The 24,101-nt window shown below is 29.4% G+C and overlaps 2 protein-coding genes across 2 annotated transcripts in view; both read right to left on the reverse strand.

Moving 5' to 3' along the window:
• LOC149888891 (uncharacterized) overlaps nt 1-24,101 on the reverse strand; it is a 380,578-nt gene that overhangs the window by 179,060 nt on the left and 177,417 nt on the right. The window lies entirely within an intron of this gene.
• LOC149888898 (von Willebrand factor D and EGF domain-containing protein-like) lies at nt 4,177-23,981 on the reverse strand. The gene is made up of 19 exons (XM_090087943.1): nt 23,684-23,981; nt 20,086-20,256; nt 19,796-20,005; nt 14,055-14,114; nt 13,604-13,848; nt 12,859-12,948; nt 12,028-12,351; nt 11,431-11,568; nt 10,794-10,979; nt 8,340-8,569; nt 8,049-8,245; nt 7,244-7,518; nt 6,714-6,954; nt 6,454-6,590; nt 6,028-6,294; nt 5,525-5,639; nt 4,911-5,274; nt 4,708-4,748; nt 4,177-4,612 (listed from the first exon to the last, which is right to left on the reverse strand). The coding sequence occupies exons 1-19, from the start codon at nt 23,769-23,771 to the stop codon at nt 4,293-4,295; spliced, it is 3,699 nt and encodes a 1,232-aa protein (XP_089944069.1). The 5' UTR covers nt 23,772-23,981; the 3' UTR covers nt 4,177-4,292.

Genomic DNA, 24,101 nt, shown 5'->3' on the forward strand with positions numbered 1-24,101 from the left:
AAGCAAAAGTTTTTTAAAAACATCTGGAGGTGGTCAGAAAAAAATATCACTTTTTTTAAAAGAAAAAAGATTTTATGATCTCATTTCAAGAAACATTTCATTCTACTTAAGTTTTTGAAACAATATATGGTTTTAGATACCTAACCTTTTAGTTACGTATGCAAACAAAAGTATACGAAGGAGCACCTTAGTTATCATTTTTGAAACCAATAGAAACCAAGTTATCGTTTTTTATTCCAATAGAAACCAAGTTATCATTTTTTAAACCAATAGAAACCTATCAAGCTCATTGGTAATCTTACTTTATTCAAGGTCTTTGAATTATTATCATTTTCCTTTATCTTTATTGAGTAGTAGAAAAAGTCTTAGCACGGTCGAACTCAAAACTCAAATGAAGCGCTGAATAATACAATTTGGAATTAATGTCTAAAAACATGTTTGGAAAACGGTTTTTGAACTTGGTGTTTTTTCACCTATCCTGGAGTTTAACAAAGAATTTTTTTAAGGCTATCTTTAATCAATACGGAATTTAGTTTGGTCAATCTTATGATAAAACTTCTTTTCGTAGAGATAGATAAAGAGTTTGGAAAAGTTTTGAACAAAAAAGCAACAGATGGTGCAAAAATAATGCAGAAAAACTTGTAAAAAAGGACTTATTAGCATTGAAGACCAATCTGAAATTACAAAAAACTATTCTGCAGAAGATTTTTAAAGATAGTGTATTTTTAAAAGAGTTTTTTACGACACTGCATTTTCCCTCTCTTTTCTTTAACGCAAAGCTTTATCAACTCACTTCAATTTTGAGTAAATCTTCTTAATAATATTCTCAAGAGGATAAGCGAAGTGGTTTTACTTATCTCTTTGTATATTTGACTATTCAACTAAAAAGCAAACAACATTTTGAAAAAAAGAAAAACTTTTTATAAAGTGTTAACATTAAGGAGTTTTAGGTTCTTGAAGTTTCTTTCTTTCGCTTATCCCCTAGTAATTGGTGTATTTGAAACAAAATGAACAAAGAACTCTAGAGCTACTTGGTTGAAGTTTGCTACGAATTTTAAAACAAAATATGCTTATTTTATTTAGATTGATGAAAATGATAGATTATTTACTAATAAAAGCAATAAAGACGTTGTTTGAATTGGTATCGCTTTAATTGCAATTTAATGCATGCAATTTAAAGTGGCGCGTTTGCTTTGATTTGGGTAGATGAACAAAAAAGGTGGCCTTTACATATGTGATACAGCTGCAGGTTGAGCTCACTTATGTAAAGCGATGGCATATCTAATTTTTGATTAAATGGTCTGAAAGTGAAAATATAAACAAAATATTTAAAGCAACGAAGAAAAGTTTGACGAAGAGTGGACACTTTTTCTTTTTTGGCATAATGATAAGTGGGCATTGAACTATACAATAAAATTAAATGTTTTATACTTTTATGATTCAAGGCACTATGTAACATGAGACTTTTTAAGTTTGTAATTGTATGGGTTGATTTGCTAATGTCAACATTTGTCTGTTATAATTTACAAAAGAAAGAAGGCACGTAGTTTCCGGACTTGACTTCCATTATAGTTACATAAAACGATGAAAACAAAACTGGGTATTCACTGTCAAAGTGAATTCCTAGGAACCAAATGAGTTTTTTTTTTCTTCTTTTACTGAATCAAATTTTAAATGCACTGAAAATCTTATTTTAAAACTTGTTTTAGAAAAATATATTAGAAATTTTGTTATCTTTTACGGAGTGTTTTCAAAAAAATTGGCGCAATTTATTTGTTTAGAGCTTACTTAATGTTCCAAAAAATAACTCTTCTTTTTTTTTTATGTATATTTAAAGAAAAATTAATTGCGAAGTGGTGCAGCGAGTTTAGGTGTTTGTAAATGCGCTACTTTTAATTGTAAATTTTTTTTTTTTATTTATTCTATTTTAATATTATTACGCCAATTTTAATTTATCGCAATTTTTTTTTTTTTCAATTAATAATTTAATGTCTCTTCGAGCTTTTTTTGTAAGCCGTTTGATTGGATTCAAATCTGGTGATCGAGCTAGCCAGGGCATTAAAGTTTTGCCGTTTTCTTTCATCCATGCTTTGACAAAGTTATTACTTTGCTTGCAAACGAAACTTTTGTGCTTCCTTCTAACTACTTTAAATTTTCTTTCATTACATGAAATTCACTTTATACATGACTTTAATTTATGAGCTTATATTTGTCCCGTCAATATTGGGTTTTCTAATGGTATAAACACCAATACTTTTCCTAATTAAAATACTTCTAACTGATTTTAAAGAAAGACAGTTTTCAGAGGTTTTTTTTAACCTTTAGTAACTTCACAAAAACTTAACTTTGGGTTGGCTCTTACTAAGACTATCTTAGATGACTTTTAATGCCACCTGTGGCTTTAATTGTTTTCAGAGTATTTCAGGTGCAACTCTGGAAATTAATAATCTACTTATAATTTCTCTGCCGCAGATCCTGAATCATCCTTTATAGCTTGTAACTGTCAAAATCGCTGCTTCGTTCATCTATCACTTTGTCGCTTCGTTTTCTGCTTTTCAGACCATTTCTATGTATTTAAATTTTCATATCTTTATATTCAAAAAAATTTCTCATATGTGACTTAAAATAGAACGGAAATTATGTAGTGATACCGCAAAAAATTTGCGAATTTGGCGTAAAAAGGGATAAAAACTTACTAAATTTACATAAATTACATATGCATACATACATACATACATACATACATACATACATACATACATACATACATACATACATACATACATACATACATACATACATACATACATACATACATACATACATACATACATACATACTTGCATGCATGCATATTTTTCTTTAAGATGGCGCTCCCGGCAAAGATTGTGCCAACCTGGCCATAAACCATGACCTTTCGGCCGTAGTACACCAAGGCACCCTTTTAGCTTGATTTAATTCTTCTGAATTTCTCAATGTGGGCGTATATTGAGACTAGGGTCTGTGATTTTCAACATCTTAACTTAGATAGTCAGGGTTTTTATTGCAGCAAACATTTTGACGGTACTCATGCGTACGTTAAGAGCTTCAAATGCTTGCTTTATTCTTGTTTTAAGAAGTGTTTCGCCAAATTTTGTATTGCTTTTTTTTTTTTTTTTTTTTTTTTGGGGGGGGGGGGGGGTTTGTTTATCGCAAATCTTCCTCTTTTTTACAGGATTTTTTTTTTTGATTCCCAGCAGATTTTAATTTAAATTTTCTTCCTTTTTTTAAACTTATGATCTTTTTGTTTATTGATAATCTTTATATAAAGTTCTTTTTTTCCCACTTACACCTTTGTGTTTGAATCTAGGTTTTTGGTTTGCCCTTCGTAGAGTTTATGAATAAATTGACTAGCTTTTATAGCTAAGTTCTCACTTCTGTTGGCTGTTATTTTTTTAAATTCATTTGCTTGTTGGCTTTCAATTTATTGCAGTTTACTTAACAGTGAGCTGTAAGTTAAAGAGTAATTATTCTGCATGCATATACTTGGTGTCCTTCTTGTTATTCCATGAACTGCCACAGAAGGTAGGAAAATGCTGACTTAAAGATCTATTTGTTGGGAGAGGTGAAACTTTCCCTAGTTAAGGACAGGATGAAGAGTGGGTGTCTGGAAAGCGAAAGTATAATTCATTTGAAGTCATTTCTTTAAAATTCCAGACGGGAGAGGGAAATGTTTTTTGGGAGGAAGAAGGAAATTACAGGAGAGTGCACCATGATGAAGTATATACATACGATTCGAAGATGAGTTTGTTGTGTTCATTTGATAAAGTTGCTTGACTTACGGTTAACGTGTTACTGAAAAATTCTATTTCAGACGGTAGATGCTGTGTTAACTGATTAAAATTGTAAAATCGGTTTATCTTTGTTTTTATCCTCGTAAAACTTCATTTAAGGACGATTTTTTAAATTTTGCTAATAATAATAACAATATTAAAAATAAAAAACAACAACAACAATAACAACAACAAAAATAATAATAAAAATAATAAAATAATAACAAAACGAAAAAACAAAATAGTGTAACAATAATAATAATTGTAATAATAAGGATAATAATTGTAATAATAAGGATAATAATTGTATTAATAAGGATAATAATTGTGTTAATAAGGATAACGAAAATAATAACGAACATAGTTTAAGACAATATTTAATGTTTTGTGGGCATACCACAGCCAAAATGAACATATGATAAAAATGTATAAAACAAAACATGTGCTGAACATGAACTAAACCATCAGAAGTATTTCAACTTAAGGTTTCATTGATTCTATTCTTTTTTCTATAGTGTTAGCTTCCTCTTTGACAAAACCTTCGTTTATTTCACCATTCAAATCGATTTTAATTTTACCGTCAGCCTTGTTACTGAAATTGCTTTTGTTCGATTTTGAATCGCCTTTCGACAATCCCACTAATACAGCAATGTTATGAATGTTGAGCTTCTTGTTTTGCTTCTTCAGCGAAAGAACAATTAATGTTAATGCAATAAATAATGCTACGATTAAAACCAAAGCAACAAACATTCCAGCCATCGCAGCTTTAGAGAGACTCCCCTCGTGTTTCTCGATTTTAACTAAATATGAGAAGAAAAAGATTTTTAAAAAAACGAGTTTCGCATTGAAACAAATCTTCACGGACAAAAAAATCAAGAAGAAGAAAAACACTAACTTTTAATTTTACAAAGAAGACCATCAATCGGTTGTGTGCATCTAAGAAACAATCCCAAATATTTGAGTCTTTTATTTCGTTTTATGACAAACTGATCACTTAATTCAAAAGGTTTACAAACGCTGTTTATGAAACAATTCGATATGTAAAAACAAAAATGTTTAAAAGAAACATCTTAATAGTAAAAGTAACGCGCAGCTTACAGTTCTCCCGTGCATCCTCTAGGACACTGACAAATTGACGAACTTAAATTTCCAGGTTGTCCTTGCCAATCGCAGATTCCGTCATTTTTACCTTCACAATAACATTGCATTGTCTCCACTTCAAAAGTTGCAGAAGCTGACAAACCGCATGGATCAGAAACTTTGATCGTGTATAAATATTTGCCAATTTTATCAGGGCTCCAAGTAAGGATTCCATCAGACGATATCTTCATCCCATGACTTTTTACAATAAACTCATATATTAAGGGTTGATTTTCAGGATCATAAGCTGGTATCATATGTTTCCACTGCTGACCTTTGAATGCGTACTGCTTTGAGATTTTAAAGGATGGAGCAATGTTATCTTTAAAAAAATTAACAAAACAATAAATCAAAACTGCATTGGAAACAAATTTAAAATGCAAGCAGAATCTACAGTCATAGGAATTAATGAGGCTCATAGGAGCTTTTGCTTTTTGACATTTTAAAAATCAGCTTAAACATAACATTTACTTTGATATATGTTAACTTGACTTTATAGCATATTGTTCATATTTTACCAATCTCATCTCTTAATGTATTAAGATGAAAAACAAGATTAAACATTAATTTACTTGTTCTTTTAGAGAAGGCTGTTCGACTTTTGTTCGGATTACAAACTTCACACCATTGCCTTGGATTAAAATCATCTGCTGCAAAGCAGTACTCGTTAATTTTGCAGCTGTTATCCTGTGCAAAAACAAAAAAACAAAAAAGTTTAGCTAAACTATATATTCTGACTTGTGCATCTATAAAACTATGTATCTATAAACGCATACACACACACACACATATATAAATATATATATATATATATATATATATATATATATATATATATATATATATATATATATATATATATATATATATATATATATATATATATATATATATATATATATATATATATATATATATACACATACACAAGCACATATATGTAATAGGTATCTATAACCTCAAACAACATTATATATACATATTATAATGTTATTTGACATTATAGATACCCAAATCAGAATATTTATTATATATTATAAACAGTAAACACATTTAGAACAATTCAAGGTAATACCTTCCATTTACATGTTCTTTCACCTCCACTTGTGCATTCCATGCACTTTGAGTCATAAACAACAAATAAAGTCTCATTGTCACTGAAAGTCAGACGGTTGTTTGAAACACTGATTGCATAACCTCCCACAGGCTTCCCTGGTTGATTGGGAGAATATTTATTGTTAACTGGAACTGTTGGTAGAAGACAACTTATTTCTGCAAAACTCAGAAGATCACCTTTATCAACTTTTGCACTTCCTACTTTCTTGTGAGGTTTGTCAGAAATCTTTGGAAACAGAAAAATCTCTTTTCAGCAAGTAGAATTAAAAAAACTGCAAGCAAATCATATTCTTAATTTTATAGATATATACCTTTTTAAACTTTTTTTCTATTTACAAGATACAATTAAAAACTTATAGAAACCAATGAGATCATAGTAAATCACCTCCACTTCTGTCATCTTACAAGATAAAGAACTAGAGTCCACAAAGTCCTTTCCCATCACACGTGTTCGTATACAATCTTGATTTTGGATGTCACAAAGTCCTGAATTCTGAATGCCAAATAAAACAGGAGGCTGTCCTAAAAATGTTATGTTAACAGAATAAAATATGTTAACAAAAAAAAAGTTTACATGCAGAAAAAAACTTTAAGAAATCTTGTAAATGTGACTTAAGGAATTCAAAATATGAAAAGTAAAAACACCTTCTTTTAAAGAGCAGTCTGCTGTAATAAAACCTTTATTACAGATGCATGTAGCATTGACACATGTCCCATTTCCATTACATTCATTAGGACACACATTCTCAGCAATTTTAGCCGGAGGTCCAGTGATATTGCCTTCAGTATTCATCCAGAAAGAAAGATTCCTTAAAGTCAGTTCTTCACAAGCACTGATCAAATTGTTAATAGCAGATTCAACACCCACCCTTACACTATCTGTCACCTTTAAAAAAAATGTTTGTTCTTGAACATTAAAACTAAAGATACCTATGCATCATGCATCATCACTAAATGACAACAAAAATGCATAATTAACTTGTATAAGTAACTTGAATAACAGTGCATTTATGAAGATATACACACAAACTTAATTGGTTTTCTTGATAGCAATGTATAACATTGCAACCTTGAATGATGAAGTAAAATATTTTAACTCACTAAACATTTTAAATAATGAAAACTAAAGTAAAGTTAAAACAAAAAAAACCTTGCAAACTTTAATACAAACTCACTTTAATATCAAGCACACATTGATCTTCATAATCTTTTGTCTCAAAAGAACTTCCGATGACTTCAATGCAAGCCTTGGCTGCAGCTGAGTTTAAAATTTGAGTTTTACATTCATTCTTTGCTTGATTTTCATCGATGCCAGACTCTGTTGGAAATGATGGAACAACACCAGTAACATTACTGGGAATGTAATCATAGACTCCAGTATTACCATCATCAGGAAGTATAATTTCTTCATCCATAGATCTGCGCTTGCGACGTCCACAGTGCCCTGCCCCTGAAAAAAAAAAGAATTCTATGCACCATTCTATTTATAATACTTAAGCTACATTTGTCAAAGTGCTGCAATTAAATTTACATAAAACTTCAACTTTTAAGGTCTCTTAAAAGTACCCTAATATGATTTAAGGTCTAAGGTGAAGCTCACTTAAGGTAAATGCATACTATTTCTCCAGGATCTTTCAAATTTCAAATTTAATCTGTAAACCTCAAAAATATTTTGCATGCCAACAGAAATTTAATTTCGAATGGGGACAGAAGAATTTCACAAATGTATCACATTTGAAAAAAACAATACAAAATAATCTCAAAAACATTCTTTTGAAAAATCTCTCAAAAAGCTTGTAGTTTGGACTGAAGTTAACATTTTTTTAAAACTCATTCGTCATTCATAACAAATCTTTGAGCACTTGCTCATATTAACTTAAGATACATATGAAGCATGTGGCAAAGTTACACATTTGTTCTCATCTCTCTACTTACTTGGAGCTTATTCAGAATTTAAATCAAAATAAACAAGTGTTATACCAGGAAATTCTAACTTTTTCCAGCCCATCACCCCATGAATGTACTTTGGACGATCAGCAAATCCCTCGTAATCACAATTGATATTTCGTTTGGATCTGCAACAAGATTCACTACAAGTACAGTAAGTTTTTGCTCGAGTTGCAGCACATTTTTGTGGTCCTCCTTTGAAATAAAACAAACTCTCTGAAGCGTTAAGTCTATAATAAAAAAACACAAAGATTAGGAAATAAAAAAAATAGTTCACAATTATACAAACGATGAAAAGGAAGAGTGAAATTCAAAACAACTTACTTCCAACTGTCAGAAAAGAGTTGATTAGCAACTTGTGCAGGTTTTATTGGATATGATTGCCCATTTTTTGCAACCATTTCATTGCTTCTGTTATTGTCAAATGTCCCACATAAGCCTTGTGTACTTTGATAGTCATCTGAAGGAACTTGGACTTGGATGTTAGCATAATAAAAACTACCAAACCAATGGAAAGCATCAAACTTTACATAAGCACCCGAAGGAAAACTTATCTAAATAATAAACAAGAAATAATTGAGTTACATATATATGCAGCACAAATATATTTGTAATCAAAATGTAAGTCATTCTCTTAACTAATAACAAAAAATTATATAAAAACAATTTTTAAAAGTGAAATTATTTTAAGAATTATTTAGTAAATAATAAAATTTGAGCCAACTAAGGTGAGATCATTTACAAGGATAATTGTGAAAAAAAAATCTTGGTCTACCTAACCTTCATAACAACTACAATAACCAACCATAACAACCAAGATAATTGTGCTCTTTAAGGAGTACTTTTTTTATTTTTCATTTTCCTATTTTTATATTTTTCTTTTTTTATTGGAAATTAAACTAATCTATTTTTAATAGTAAATTTATATTTCCAACTAATAAAAATGTTTTTCTTGAACCAGTCATGACAAATTTTTTACATAGTCAAAACTTTTTGCACCAAATCCAGACCAAGTAGAAAGCTAGTTGCTTCCGTGTAAGACATCAAAGATTAATACAAATGACAAATTTATTGTGTCTGCAGATTTTGGAGCAATATTCTGCTCTAAAAAAATTATCAATCTTACCCAATAGCACATGTAAATTTCCCTTAATAGACAAATCCTTGTAGGTAACTAGTTTATTATTATTATTTTTTAATTCCTTTAACATTCAAAAACATGAATATAAAAAAATAAAATACCAGTTCTTTTAAAAATTAACATTTCACATGATGCAAGAAAAACTGATGTTCTATTCTTTATTCTTAAGTCCAACATCTTGTACAGTGCATCTTAAAACACAATTATCAATTTGAACTCCAATCATTTTAAAAGAACATAATTTCTATGTAAATTGGTAGAGCAAAAAATGATTGCTCCTTTAATTTACGTTCATAATGTGTATGTCAATTTATCTTTTAAAGTTATATTTGTAAATGTAACTTACTTTTACATAAACTACTTTTTCAAGGAAGGGCACAACAAAACTTTTTTCTGTTGTATGAGATACTTTAAATGATTAACTACTTTTAACTTTGATTTCAAATGTTCAGTTCTTGCTGTCATGCTCTGGTTTTTATGAAATATTGAAGTAGCTAATTTAAATGATTTTTAACTACTTTTAACTTTGATTTCAAATGTTCAGTTCTTGCTGACATGCTCTGGTTTTTATGAAATATTGATGTAGCAAATTTTGAAGAGTCTTTGTGACTTGAAAAAAGGAAAGAGAAAGGGCCTACTTTTTGCAGTCTCCATGTTTTGGTGAGAACAACTAGACCACAATGGCTGCTACTTTTGTTTTATTAATATTATTGGTATTGGGAAAAAAACAGACAAAAATATCCCAGCATTCCTTCGGCTATTAGACCAAATTCATATTCTGAAGAGATTCCAGTTCCAACTTTTAAAGAAACATTTTTCTTTATTAGATGAAAACAACATACCTAATAAAAGTTCTGAAGAAATAATATCAAATATGTAAGACTTTTCATACTAAAGGAGAATGTTGTTAATAGTACAAAGTGATGGCATTAAATGCATTCTATTGCATAATGGCAGTATTTTTATTATCACAACTATTATCATTTTGTTTATTTGCAAGACCATTTGGGACAGCCTGATATGATATTAAAAAACTGGGTTATTTGTATTTTGAAAACTAGAAATCAAAATGACAGCAGAAAGGTTTTACTAAGGTCCTATGTTATTTCTATTACTATGCCATTTCTATTACTATTTTATTATATTTTATATCTATTTGCTATTTTATTTCTACATGTGAGACAGATGAAAATCAACACTGGACACAAAAAGAGTGGCCCATTTATAACTTGCAGTAAGCATACCATATAGCACATTTTAGCAGAATGCATATTAGCAGAAAAAAATTTGTCTTTCCACCACAAACATGGCTTTAAGAAAAAATATGTTCAGCCACTGAGAACTGACAGTGCTTACTTTCACTACAAACTTTCAGAAAATTTGTCATTTGATAGTAAAAGAACAGGAGTTTTTGTAACATAAAATTGTTGTATTTTATAAAAGATACAGAGACCACTAGAACAATGGATAGAAAAAGTTTACAAACATAAGAACTACAAGTAAAAACTTCTATCTAATTGAATATTTAAGAGGAAATGATGTGTGTGTGTGCGTGTGTAAGTGTGTGTGCGTGTGTAAGTGTGTGTGTATGTAAGTATCTGTGTGAGTGTTTATGTATGTAAATATATAAAATTTACCATGAAACTTTTCCCATTATTATTCCTTGTTAGTGACGTTCCTGATTGAGGTTCTACAGTACTTGCAAAGCGTGCTCGTGGAACATTATCCCGACACATGTCTATCACCACAACATCATCACCTTCTTGTGCTGCTACACCACAGTTACAAGAAACAGTACTACATTTAAATGTTCGTGCATGCACCTACATGAATACATAATTACATGCGTATCATGCTCATGTTTACCTAATATTAAAACATCAGCAAAAATTTTTAAAATACAACATAATTTATAAAAATCCTGAGCAATTCAAATGAAAAAAAGCTAAATTGCAAATAGTAACACAAGCTCCTTTGGCTTGTCAATCAAAAATGTGGCCCAATTAGTTAAGCATGTCAAGTAGAGAAAAATATTAACTCCTGAAATAACATAACATAAAAAGACTCTAAGAGTTGAATAAAAACGAATGGCTCATACATTGAAAACAGATTTTGTATGCGAGGAAAAGTTAAATTTATAAAAAAGTCCTTAACAACTATCACATGTATTTTAATACTTTAGTAAACTAACTGTATTTAAATTTGTAACAGAAAAACTAGCTAAATAAGGTTATTAACATTTTTGTAATTTTTAAGTGAATTTAAAATCTTTACCTTAAAATTTCGGGCTGTGCTTTGTACTAAAACAAAATCTCCAACTTGAAAATGGTTATAGTAAAACTGATCAAAAGTTGTGATGTGAGGATCAGCATTAGATGTGCATCGTGATGTTTTCACATCAAAAGTTTTTATCTAAAAAAAAAAAAACCTTTAAAATAATATCAAAATAAACTACAAAAAAGATAAAGAAAGAAAACTACAAAAACTATGAATGAATAGTTTCCCTGTTAAAATCTATGTTCTTAATAAACTTTATTATGGTTTGCTTTACAGTTTTTTCATAATCAACAAAAATTTTAACAATAACTCATTGTGATAATTATATTAACTTCATATATCTGTAAACAACTTAATGTGTAACCTTTTAGTTGGCTGTTATTAGAAGTTTTGTGCATTTCAAATAAATTTAACACAAACCCTAAATTATGCTACATATATATTCACTTATCTAGTCTATGCAACAAGCACCCTGTACAGATTCCTTGTAGTGATTGAAAATAGCAATATATACTTAATGGAAAGTGTGATTAGGTACAGTTTAAGAGTCAGTAAAAAAAAAGAAAAATAATTGGAAAAAAAGGAAAAACAGACCTCAACATCAGTTATTTGCTTGTGACAATTCCAGTCCACTGGATCTACATGATCAGGAATAAAAAGTTTTAAAAACATTTTTTGGTTTCCATCATCAATAAAGTCTCGTTTGGCTACTACTTCAACTTCTTGTGTCTGTCCAGCCGGCCCAGGTTTAAACTTTAATGTGCAATGGTCAACAAAACTATCTGTTTTTGTTTGGCCCAATTCTACAAGAACTCTACAGTTTTCAGTTCCATCTTCACATACAATAGGGACTGTAGATGTTATAGTAACTTTTTTTGGTTTGTCTTTTTCAGAAAGATCCAGTGATTTTGGGTTTACCTACAAAAAAAAAAAATTGTAATATCATAGAATCATACCATAAAATGTAAACTAAATTTATAAAAAAGCAAAAGTGTGTGAATGAAACAAATGTGAAATATCAAATATAAAATATCAAATAGGTCTTTATTTTCAGTGGTTTTCCTGCAATTATTATAAGAAACAAATGTTTCCTTTATTTACTGCAAGCAAACCATCTATAACAGACATCTGTAGAAATCTTAAACAAAAAATATTTCTAACAAGCAAGGTTGTTTGTGTTAATCATATTATATACATAAAATATTATGTGTCAAATAATGTACAATCACCTTATAAGAGATCAAAAGAAGATACATTACTGAATTGTAAGGAGTTAAAAAAAAAAATTAAAACCTCAAAAAACTTTTTATTCTGTCATTTGCAAACTTTAACAGATTGTATTTAACTGTATGTAACTTAGCTGGTAACTGAGCAGATAATTGAAAAGATTACATTATAAAATTTATGACAAATTGATTCACTTGCCTGAAAACCTGCAAAGAATTCATTACTTTTTCTTGTAGGACTTTTTATAGCCTCTTTTACATCATAATATGATTGCACTTTGCAATAAATCTAAATTAATAAAAAAATTTTAAAAAAGTATAAAGATTCTATAAGTAACTACAAAAAAAAAAAAAACATATACATACATACATACATACATGCATGCATGCATGCATGCATGCATGCATGCATGCATGCATGCATACATACATACATACATACATACATACATACATACATACATTACATACATATATACATACACACATACATACACACACACACATACATACATACATACATACATACATACATACATACATACATACATACATACATACATACATACATACATACATACATACATACATACATACATACATACATACATACATACATACATACATATATACATACATGATTAATAAGAATGTAAAAACCCAATAAAAAAAGTCCATGAATCAGGAAAACAGCGATTGAGCTTAAAAAGACCGTTCCTTTATTAAAAAGCAAAAACTTAAAATATTGAAGTTAAGACTGTCATCTTGCTTTGATTTGTTGGTGAATTGTGGTGTAAACAGTAAAATATTTCTTTCAATTATGTATTCAATAATCCCTTTGTTTAACACTTAAAAAACAAATTTCAAAAGTAAAAACTTGTTACCCTGATGTTTTTTTATTTGCAATTCATAAATGAAGCTTACATTATTTTAAAAAAGCTTACATTATAACCCATACAAAATGTTTCACTCGTGCCAAACTTGTTGTTATTCTGAAGAAATGCTTCATTTTGATCACTTTTATAAACTTCAGGACCTTTTATTTGTTTTTCTACAGGACCTTGATACCATGTCACTTCATATCGAGCCTTGTCATCTTTAACTGTGCTGAACTTGCAACTGAACCTCACTCGCTTATCCTTGACACCAACACTGACAACTGGGTCACTATCCATTTTGGGGTATTTGCCTAAGTAAAGATCAACTTATTAACAAAGTTTAACATTTTTCAACTTTAATGAACACCTTTCTTTAAGTAACATAAAAGCAGGCTACATTAGTAACATAAAACAAATCATAACAGTCCATGAAAATTAACAGAAATATATGAAGTTATAAAACTTTTGTTTCAAATATGAAAAAGTATCAAAAACAACAACAACAACAACAACTTACTAGAGCAAAGAGGTGTAAAACTTGTTGAAGAATTTTTATTTGGTTCACATTTCTCACTACCTGGCAAATGCAACACAAAAAGATGCTGTAAATTTAATAAGTATTTTATGTTTATGTAAGCATGTTAAAAAACTTCTAACAAATACCTCATTCTACTGTTACATATACACGCTACTGTCCATGATCATTTACCTATTTGTAATTAAATTATCTATTTAACTATTATAGCATAAACATTTAACTATTCCTTCATATTACATTTCAAGATGTTTAGCTATTGTATAGTTTTACAAAGTGATGTTTTAACACTGTGGAACAAAAAAAAACTCTGCTGTGCCTGAATATTTGTAACTGATTCTAGTTATATTTTTGACACAGATTCCAATTATGCCATCAATTTATTTCTTTCAGCTCAAGATTTTGAGATATTAAGTTTCTCTGATTCAACAGGTCTATCTTTCACGCACTATTATTGCATTATATTAATCATTTTTCTGCATTGCATGCATTAATTGTTAAATTTATTTATGAAAAGTTTGTTTTATTGTATTTTAGATGCTGTATTATATTGAAAATTAGAAGTTAAAAGTTTTTGGCATGGCATCATCACAAAATTGTAAAAATGGTGAATTTTATCTCATATGCGATAAATACACATTCTGTCAGGATTGAAAATCTTTTACAGATTTTGTTAAAAATGTGTATTTGGCTTATTTCAAAGTTAAATTAGGGGACCAAGATAAACATTTGTCACCTCATTTAGTGTGTAAGAAGTGAACAGAACATCGGCATCAGTGGACAAATGGGGAAAGAAAGTGCATGAAATTTGGTATCCTGATGGTGTGGAGAGAGCAACAAGAGATAATTGCTACTTTTGTTTGGTTAGTGTTCAGGGCATCAATAGAAGTAACCATAGTAAATGGACATATCCTGATCTGGATTTGGAAAGATGACCCATTCCACATTGTGACGAGATATCGGTACCAACTATAAATCTACCAGATATATCATTTGAGTCAGATGAATCTGAGGTTGAAACCTGTGGTCATCAAAATAAGGGTTCAGTCAGGAAGAATTTAATAAACTCATCAGAAACCTTGGTTTGATAAAGAAGTTGTCAGAATTGTTGGTATCCAGGCTGGTAGAAAAAAACTGCCTGTTATCGGATTCAAAAAATGCAGTGAATAACATAGCAGAAAAGGATTTATTGATTTCACAGAAGAGAACAAATCTATCTTTTGTAACAGTATTAGAGAAAATTGTTAACACTAGGTGTTAACAATTTTCTCTAATACTGTTACAAAATTTTGAACTGTTTATAAACAACCACCAGTTATTAGGGGTGTACTTGAATACACCCCTAATAACTGGTGGTTGTTTATAAACAGTTCAAAAACGAAGCATCAAATGTGTGCTTCTAAACAATTGCAACAAATAAAGGTCAATACCAATTGGTCAATCAGTCAGAATGAAGGAAGATCATGGCACAATAGTCACTGTACTAGAAAAGATATTGAAGTGCTCTCATTAATGAGTCATCTGTGTGGATTTAAAGATGGTTAATTCTCTTCTTATTTAGTAATGTGTATATACCAAATTCCTGTGTGTGTTTATGCTTTTGGGACACTCAAGATAATCATCAAGATCGGATAAAACAACAGTGGCCACAGAGCCATTGGTTCATCGAGAAAAGATAATACTACCATTACTGCACATTAAACTGGGTTTGATGAAACAATTTTTTAAAGCATTGAATTAAGATAGTGCCTGTTTCAGGTACATATATATAGTTTCTATTGCTGAATGTTCCATGGACTCGCAACTCCTGAAAGATCAACGATTTGAGGATTCCATGGAGATAATTGAGGCAGCTGCTTGGTCCTCATTTAGTTTGGTTGTCAGTAATTTCCTTGGGAACTATAGGGAGCCTAACTACATGGAACTCGAAAAGAATATGCTCATGTCCTTTTATGCTCTTGGTTGCAGCAGGACCATCAAAGTTCATTACATCCACAGTCACTTGGATCAATTTCTAAACTGTCTTGGTGATGTTAGCAGAGTGAGAAATAAGGATGATGAGCAAGGTTTGGGGATAGCTTAGTTGGGAAAAGACAAGATATAACTGTTAAAGGGTTAAGGTTGTGTTTACCACCCTCAGTGTATTCTATCATGCAATTTATCTCAATAAATGTATATTAGTGGGTAATGGTTAACACTTATTCACTACATTTACAAAATAAAAATAACACTCTCTTACTCTATTTGTAGTGCTTAATGTTTTTATCATTTACTCCTTTTTTTTAAACAAATATCTCTTCTCCTTCTTCTTTATTTAGAATGGCCAAAACTTCCATTTACTTTTCTTTAATCAATACTTCTTCTGATTTCTGTTTAACTCTTTACTTCTTCTGATTATCAAAGATTTCTTCTTTTTCTCTTTTATTCACTTATAAAACTTGTTTATCCAAATATTTTTCAATCACAAGAATTCTCTCTAAAATACTTCTTAAAAACATTCTTAAAAAAATCTCCTTTAATTCTCTTTAAAACTCCATTTTCCTCTCTATCTATCCTTCTCCTTCCCTTCTCCTTCTGTATGTACAACTTTTTGAGCTTTTTATAGCTTTATGGTTGTTTTCAGTTGTGATACTTATTCATAATTTGTATATATGGCAGGTTTTCAGATCTAAAAGCTAGATAGCACTAGTTTACGCTTAGTTTGCTTCTGTCAGCAGAGACCACTGGTGCACATGCAAAGTTATAGTAAAATTAAATCAAAAAGTAAGTAAAAACCTCTTTATTTGTTTTCAAAAGTGTATACATTTTTCAATGATTCACATTTTACCTAGCAGTGAAAAAATTTCAATTGAAACTTGTAGTTTTTTTGTCTTATCTTGTTTATTATGATTGATTTATTGCATTCTAACCTCAAATTTGTAAGTATTGCAGTCATTCACTTTATTCTGATATGACCAATAGGATTATGTGCAATTAGGAGAGATGGTCATACACGGTTCGGTAAAGATGGTCTTATTTCAAATTTCATTTATGTTTAATTAAATTTTTCGCTACTTCTTTGTAAATGCCAAATGTCTACAATGAAAAACAGTTACAGGGTGCAGTAATTGGACTGAAGAATCACTTAAAACTGCTATTCATTCTGTTAAAATTCAGCAAATGACCATCTACTCTGCATCTAAAACCTATGGCATTCCATGTAAAACAATAGAATGAAGATAAAAAAATGATATTGATAAAAAAGGACCAATGGGGCCATCTTCTATGCTTGGTGAACACAATGGACAAAAACTTGTTACTCATGTAAAAATCATGCAAAGTAAAGGATTCGCATCAACTACTAATGATGTCAGGACAATAGCAATTCATTTTGTAGAACAACTAAACATATCTCACAGATTCGATAAGACAATTGAAAGAGCTGGTTAAGATTGGATGCAAATATTTGTGAATAGACACCCTGATATTTCATTATGAAAGTCTGAAGGAGTCTCATTGGCTAGATCTCAAGCTTTGAACAGAGTAGAAGTTGAAGCTTATTTTAAGTTATTAAAACAGGTTTTGGCAGATAATCAACTTATAGGAAAATCAAACTGTATTTTCAATATGGATGAATTGGGTCTGCAATCAAATAATTGCCCAGGACACGTTTTGGCAGAAAAAGGATCAAACGCTGTATTTACAATATCCAATAACAGTAATAGTTTCTCCTTTCTACCAAGAAAGGAGAAACTATTACTGTTATTGGATATTGCAATGCTGAAGGAACTTTTTTGCCATCTGCTTGCATTTTTATAGGTAAATATAAAAAAGCTGAATTTATATATATATATATATATATATATATATATATATATATATATATATATATATATATATATATATATATATATATATATATATATATATATATATATAACAATAATAACTGGATTATTTGTGTTACAATTAATACATTCAATAAGACAAATTCCAAAACAAACTAAAACTTCTACTTCAAAGGTATGGAAAATCATAAAAAAAATGATTTTCCATACCTTTGAAGTAGAAGTTTTAGTTTGTTTTGGAACAACTGGACGTGTGATCAATCAGAAATGATCAGGACATCAGGGAAATTTATCTGCTACTAAAGAAAAAAAAAATTCCTAGCACTAGTAAAAAAAAATTGACTGGGGTAAAAATTTGAACCATGTGTTTTCAGGTTTTCTTTAAACTTCTTTGGCCATCACATTTTACAAAAAAAACTTCACACACATAAATTTGCCCCAAAATGTTGAATGATGCCTGAGAAATGGCAATTTTCAAATGACTTAGTTTCTGAAATTGACTTGGTTTTCCCATCATTTTTTTAAAACTGTATTCTTAACAAAATGAGAAATAACAGTGGTAAAATTAGGAAAACATGTATACAGAATTTTTTTCTATGCAGAATTCAAAAAATGTACTTGAAAATGCTGAAGTATGAAGCAAACATGATTAAAAGTTACTTTTAATCTTACTTGTCACAAAAAACCTAACTAAAAAAATAACAGAAACATTTAAAACTATAATTTCAAAGGTAGACCACTTTTTTCAAGAAATTACTTATAAAAACTTGCATTTAGAATTCCAATTAAGTATTCAATTTGGTTTGTAAACTTTTAAGAAGAAAAAAAAAAGGTGTGTTATATTTTAGTCCTATATAATTAGGTGTGACAAATAATTATATTAAACACATTCTGTTTAGTTTTTAAATAACATTTTTTATATAAAAAAAACTGAGCAAGAGTAAAAGTGATGTGTATTTGTTTTTTAAATATTGGTAATTACATAGCTTAAAAAGAGTTCATTTTGACGTTTGTTATTAAAACTTTATTTAAATGGAATTTCATCTTATGACAATACAAAAATTGGAAAATGCTTTTATAATCTATGTCAACTAAAGAGCATATTTGGTCTGAAATCTGATTGGAACTTTTTTACCATATCACACAGAAAGTTACATATAAAACGATTGGTGGTAATGTAAGGAGGTTAACTTCATTTACATAAAAGGATCAGACTTACAAATCCAACATGACAAACAACAAGAAAGGTTTGATAGTGTAAAAACTCTAATGAAACACCCCATCTAAAAAATTAATGAGGGTTGAAATCATAGTGGTAAAAGTCATATTTTCATCAAAACTGAGTTAAGTGCACTTTAAATCTCAAAAAAATATATACTATTTGGGGGCAAAGTGAATTAAGTTGTAACTCAAGATGACTACTGTTAGATAGCAGCACTTTCCATGTATAAAAATGAAAACCCTTTTCTATCTTTAAATGAACTAAATATAAATTACAACATTAGTGTTTTAACCCCCGCAATTTGATGCAAAATTACAAACTTTTAATTGCTCCATAAGTTAAAAATAATATGAATAAATCCAATTAGAAAATGTTAAAATAATTGAAAGAATGATTTGGCCTCAAAAGTCATATATAATTTCTCTAATAAACTTTTAGGGAATGAATTAGACAGAAATGTCATTAAACTAATGCATAACAGTGAAAAGATAAGTGACAAAAATTTAAAAGTGAGTAACATTAAAAAGATTTTCAAAAATCGGAAAACTTATGCAGAATGTCACATGGGGTTATTATCAATAAAGGTGGCTATATCCATGAGAAAAAGTTTTAAATAAAGTTTTTCCATATACAAACACACACACATATAAGTTGTACGGATAATTTATTCCTACCTGCACAATACCTCATTGGACAGCCTGATAATGCTTTTAAGTAATAAACAAAGAACTCTCCACCTTTATCTAAGCATTTTTTAACTTTTATTTCTAATGATTGAGGATTAGCACAGGGATTTTGATTGACTACACCACAAGCATACCCTGTTTTCTCATCACCAACAGCAGTTGGTTCAGATCCATTAAACCAAACAGGATATCTAACTCCTAAACAGTAGATGTTTAAGATGTTATTTGCTAAATTGAATTTATTTATATACAGTTGGATATTAAAAGAAGTTTCTTACCACAGGAGTTTGGTGGTGGGTTTGTTGTTGGTATTTTTCCACCAGCACCACTTGTGAATCGATACCAATTTGTTGAAAATGGTCTATCACATGGTTCAAAAGAATTTGGAACATATTTAAAAGCTGTACTTCTTTGAAAATCTTCAATTGCTGTATATCCAGAACAGGGGTCTAAATACAAATAGAGTTTTTGTATTAACAAGCATCCTAATTCCTTTCTAAACAATTTAATATACAAAAGATTCTAAATATTAATATGTTTATTTCTACTATAATAAATTACTGTGTTGATAAAGCAGTCACATTGCTAATAAAGCAGTTACATTGCTTTATCAGCAAAACTTAAGCACTTAGTGGTGCTTAAACAATTACAGTTAAGTATGAAAACACTGAAAATTTCAGGTTAAACTAATAGGACGAAGCAAACATTACAATCAATTCCCATTTATGATGAAGCAACTAATGTTAGTTTAAGTTATATTTTCAACTTTTAACCCTTTCTAGCCGAAATTATTAAATTTCGATAAAAAAATTTTTTTTAGCTATTTCTTATACAACTATGTCTAGACAACATAATATAACAGTTAATAAGTTTGTCTGTTTTTTGAAGAATACTTTGAATTGTTGCCATATGGCATTTTATATAGTGCGGGAAATTCACAAAGGCGCGAAATTTATATTTTGAATTACATGTTTGCCATAATATGGGAAATAAAAACAAAATAATTCCAAATTTTAAATGTTGGGAGAAAATGAGTTATTAATTTTAGTAAGTAATGATTACTTTTAAAATACATTTTATTTTTTAATTTTTTTTTCTAATTAATTTGTTTAAATGTAAATTATTTAAAACATAAGTTATTATTTCTTTAAATAGTAAAACAAAAATGTTAGGTCATTTTAACTTTTAAAAAAAAATCAAAATTTTTCTCCCAAAATTTTAAATGGGAGATAGAACATAATAATTCTAGCCTAGTGAAATGGCAACAATGGGCTGGAAATGGTTACAGAATTGATCGAATTTTAAGACCATTTTAAGACCCTTTATTTCAGCTGGAATAATTCAGCCAATTATTGTAACTTAGGATTGAAAAGAAAGTACCAAGTGGTTTTAAATAAATTTCAAAACTTATATGTACCAAGGGCTTTGGTTTGGGATACAACTTGGTACAAAACTTTCAGAGACAGAGTCCAAAGGTTATTTCAATTACAAAGAATTTCGCTCTACTACTATTTGTGCAAATCATGATTCCACTTCTGTTACTAAGGCATCTTGTTCTGTTACTAAGGCTTTTAAAAAAAAGTTTAATGATTAAAAAATTGTTTTTCTATTTAAGATATAAATAATTAACAGATTCTCTATTTTAATGACGAACATTTAATTTCTTCTTAGATGTATGCAAGCGAATGAAACTTTCATTTCATCTAAAATATTTTTGGCTCAGTGAGATGTTTTTATTCAATGGTATTTTTTGCCTATGGTTTTTTCTATGATTATTTAATTAAGGGTTTTTGAGGTTTTTTTTATTCCTAATGTTAAAATGTTTTAATAGTTAGATAAGGTTTTTGAGAGCGAACTTGTGAATGAAACTTCATTGGTTTCATTTCAATGAAGCTTCGTTTTGTTTGTTTTTAACAGCTATAAAGTTCAACATCAGCCCTTATGTTTCATAAAAGCCTTTCAAGATTTTTGTTTATTTCTAGACGTCAGCCTTGAATAAATCAAGGAATTGTCAAAGTTGTTGTAGGAAAGCTTTTACCATTTTTGTATTGAGAATGCGGAGTTTATTAGCCTAGTGCATCAAATGAGGCTGAAGTATTTGAAGTATTTCTTTTAATTTTTCATTTGGAAAAAGGTGAATCACAGGAGATTGAAAAAAAAATCTTGAAGATATTGGGAAGAAACTGGGGGCTTGAGATGAGTTTCATACACAACTGTCTTAGTTGATTTGACAATATACTGAAACCTAGTCACCGAAGATGGGTTTAAAAGGTGCAGATACTGTAAAATGTAACCGCGGAAATACATACAAAACCAATGCATACAACTGGTTAATCTCTGCTTTAAGTGTCAAAACCAAAGAAAGTCTTAAGGTCTGCTTTTTGCTTAAATCATATAAGATAGTATTTTGATTTGTTACTATGGTATTTATAGTTTAATCAATGTAATCCTTTAATTTAATATATGCAAAGTGATACTGATGACTCAGCAAAAGAGAGTGCTGTGAGATACCATCTAACTCAAACATGCCAATTTATACCAGTATTTACTCTTTTACTTAGCTATTTGATTCGACCAAAGTCTGTTCGTAGGCTTGTTGTATTATGTATATTGGCAAATAAATTATTTTTATAACCTCTTATTTCTAAAATGTTTTACAAACATTCGTCATACTAAAAATTGTTCAACGTTGCACGTAACCGTTGTTTTCGCTGAGATCAGCAATAATATAGCAGAAATGATTGGAAGCAAACAAAATAACGTAATATTGAAATTAGAGATTAGCTATTAGAGAGTCTAGTACTGAAAGACATTGAACAACTGTAAGAGTTCTAAAAGCAGACAAGAACTTCATAGCAATAAATTTTATATCATTAAAACAGAAAGTTGTGAAAGACATGAAATGTCATAGGCTGACACAATTTTTTTAAGTTAAAGTAAAAGATAATATAAAAATACTGTAAATAGTTAAGTCACAGTAATTATTATTAACATTTTATGTTCCTTTTTCAAAGTTTTCTGTTCTTTAAATAAACATGTTGATGTGTTTAAAAAAGAAATTGTTGTTTATGCTTCATTAAGATAGAAAGATAGAACAGCGTTTGCAATTGCAACAAAAGTTTTAAATATATAGGGAAGACAGAAAAAAAAGAAAGACATTTGCATCACAAAAAACAATCAGAAATTATGAGTTCACTTTTAAACGTCGTAACGGGCGTTTGTTCTATTGTGTTTAAATAGTGTGTAATCTTGTGGCAAACTTTACAATCACGCAGGCTTTCGGGACATATGCCCCCGTTTGATTCAGCAACAATTTTTGTTCTTTCTCAACAGGAGAATCAATTGTTGCCACACGAGCTGTGCACAACCCCCATGGCTCCAATTCACTGGCAACACAGTTAGAAGCTAATATAGGCTTGCTGAAAGTGATTGTGCACAAGAAATTTATTATCAAACTTTGTATTCTGAAACCCCTTCTTAATAAGTTCAGTGAACAACTATCGAGCAAAACTTCTTTTTATATTTTGATTATTACAAAGTGAAACCAAAATTATCTTTCATTAGTTTCATACTTCATACCTTTACCTTTCATTAATTTCATACTTCATACCTTCTCCTGTATTTTATTTACTGTCGTTGTGTCTTTATGAACTGTGTTGTGTGTCTTTGTTAAATTATTTATTATGTTACTATAAGTTTTTTGGAGAAGGAATATATAAATGGATTATTTGCAATACATCGCTAAGTATATTTCCCAGAAACCAGTAAAAGAAAAGCATAATTTTTCAAGAAAATCTTGGTTGTCTTGGAACCATTAGGCTCCCTTTCCTATTTTTTTTTTTTTTTTGCTTATTAGAAATAAAATTAAAATAGTACCTGATGAGTTGTTGTTGTTGTTGAGCCCGCAAACACAGATGCTTTTTATGCTAATGGACAAAAACAAAATTGATACTTTGAAGATCATTTTTTGGTACCCAAAGTTCGAAGTAAAGTTCTCTTTAGATCCCAAATATGACTATTTATAGAGTGCTGTCAAGCTTTTTATTCGGTTTTACAGTCTTTGAAACAATATATTCAAACTAGCAACTGTTAAAAGCCCAGACAAGTGTGTAATCAATTGTTAGTATTGTGTAATCTGTCAAATTTTGACTAATCGAGAATGTTTTGTTTAAAGCAAAAGTTTTTTAAAAAGCACTCTTTTTAAAAGCAAAAAAGATTTTATGATCTCATTTGAAAAAATATTTCGTTCTACTTTTTGAAACAATTTTTATATCATTTCGTTAATTTATTAGAA

Source organism: Hydra viridissima, unplaced genomic scaffold (assembly GCF_058129835.1).
Source record: "Hydra viridissima isolate aposymbiotic clone 2 unplaced genomic scaffold, HvirCarnegie_v1 scaffold_5, whole genome shotgun sequence".
In the NCBI taxonomy this organism is placed as follows: domain Eukaryota; kingdom Metazoa; phylum Cnidaria; class Hydrozoa; order Anthoathecata; family Hydridae; genus Hydra; species Hydra viridissima.

Bases quoted from the DNA above. Each gene is read 5' to 3' on its own strand.
- LOC149888898 (XM_090087943.1), bottom strand. From the start codon at position 23,771: ATGATCTTCAAAGTATCAATTTTGTTTTTGTCCATTAGCATAAAAAGC. The intron at 20,257-23,683 runs GTACTATTTTAA...ATTTGTATTTAG, and splicing joins CAACAACAACAACTCATCAG to ACCCCTGTTCTGGATATACA. The intron at 8,246-8,339 runs GTAAGTTGTTTT...TTTTTATTATAG, and splicing joins CTCTTTTCTGACAGTTGGAA to ACTTAACGCTTCAGAGAGTT.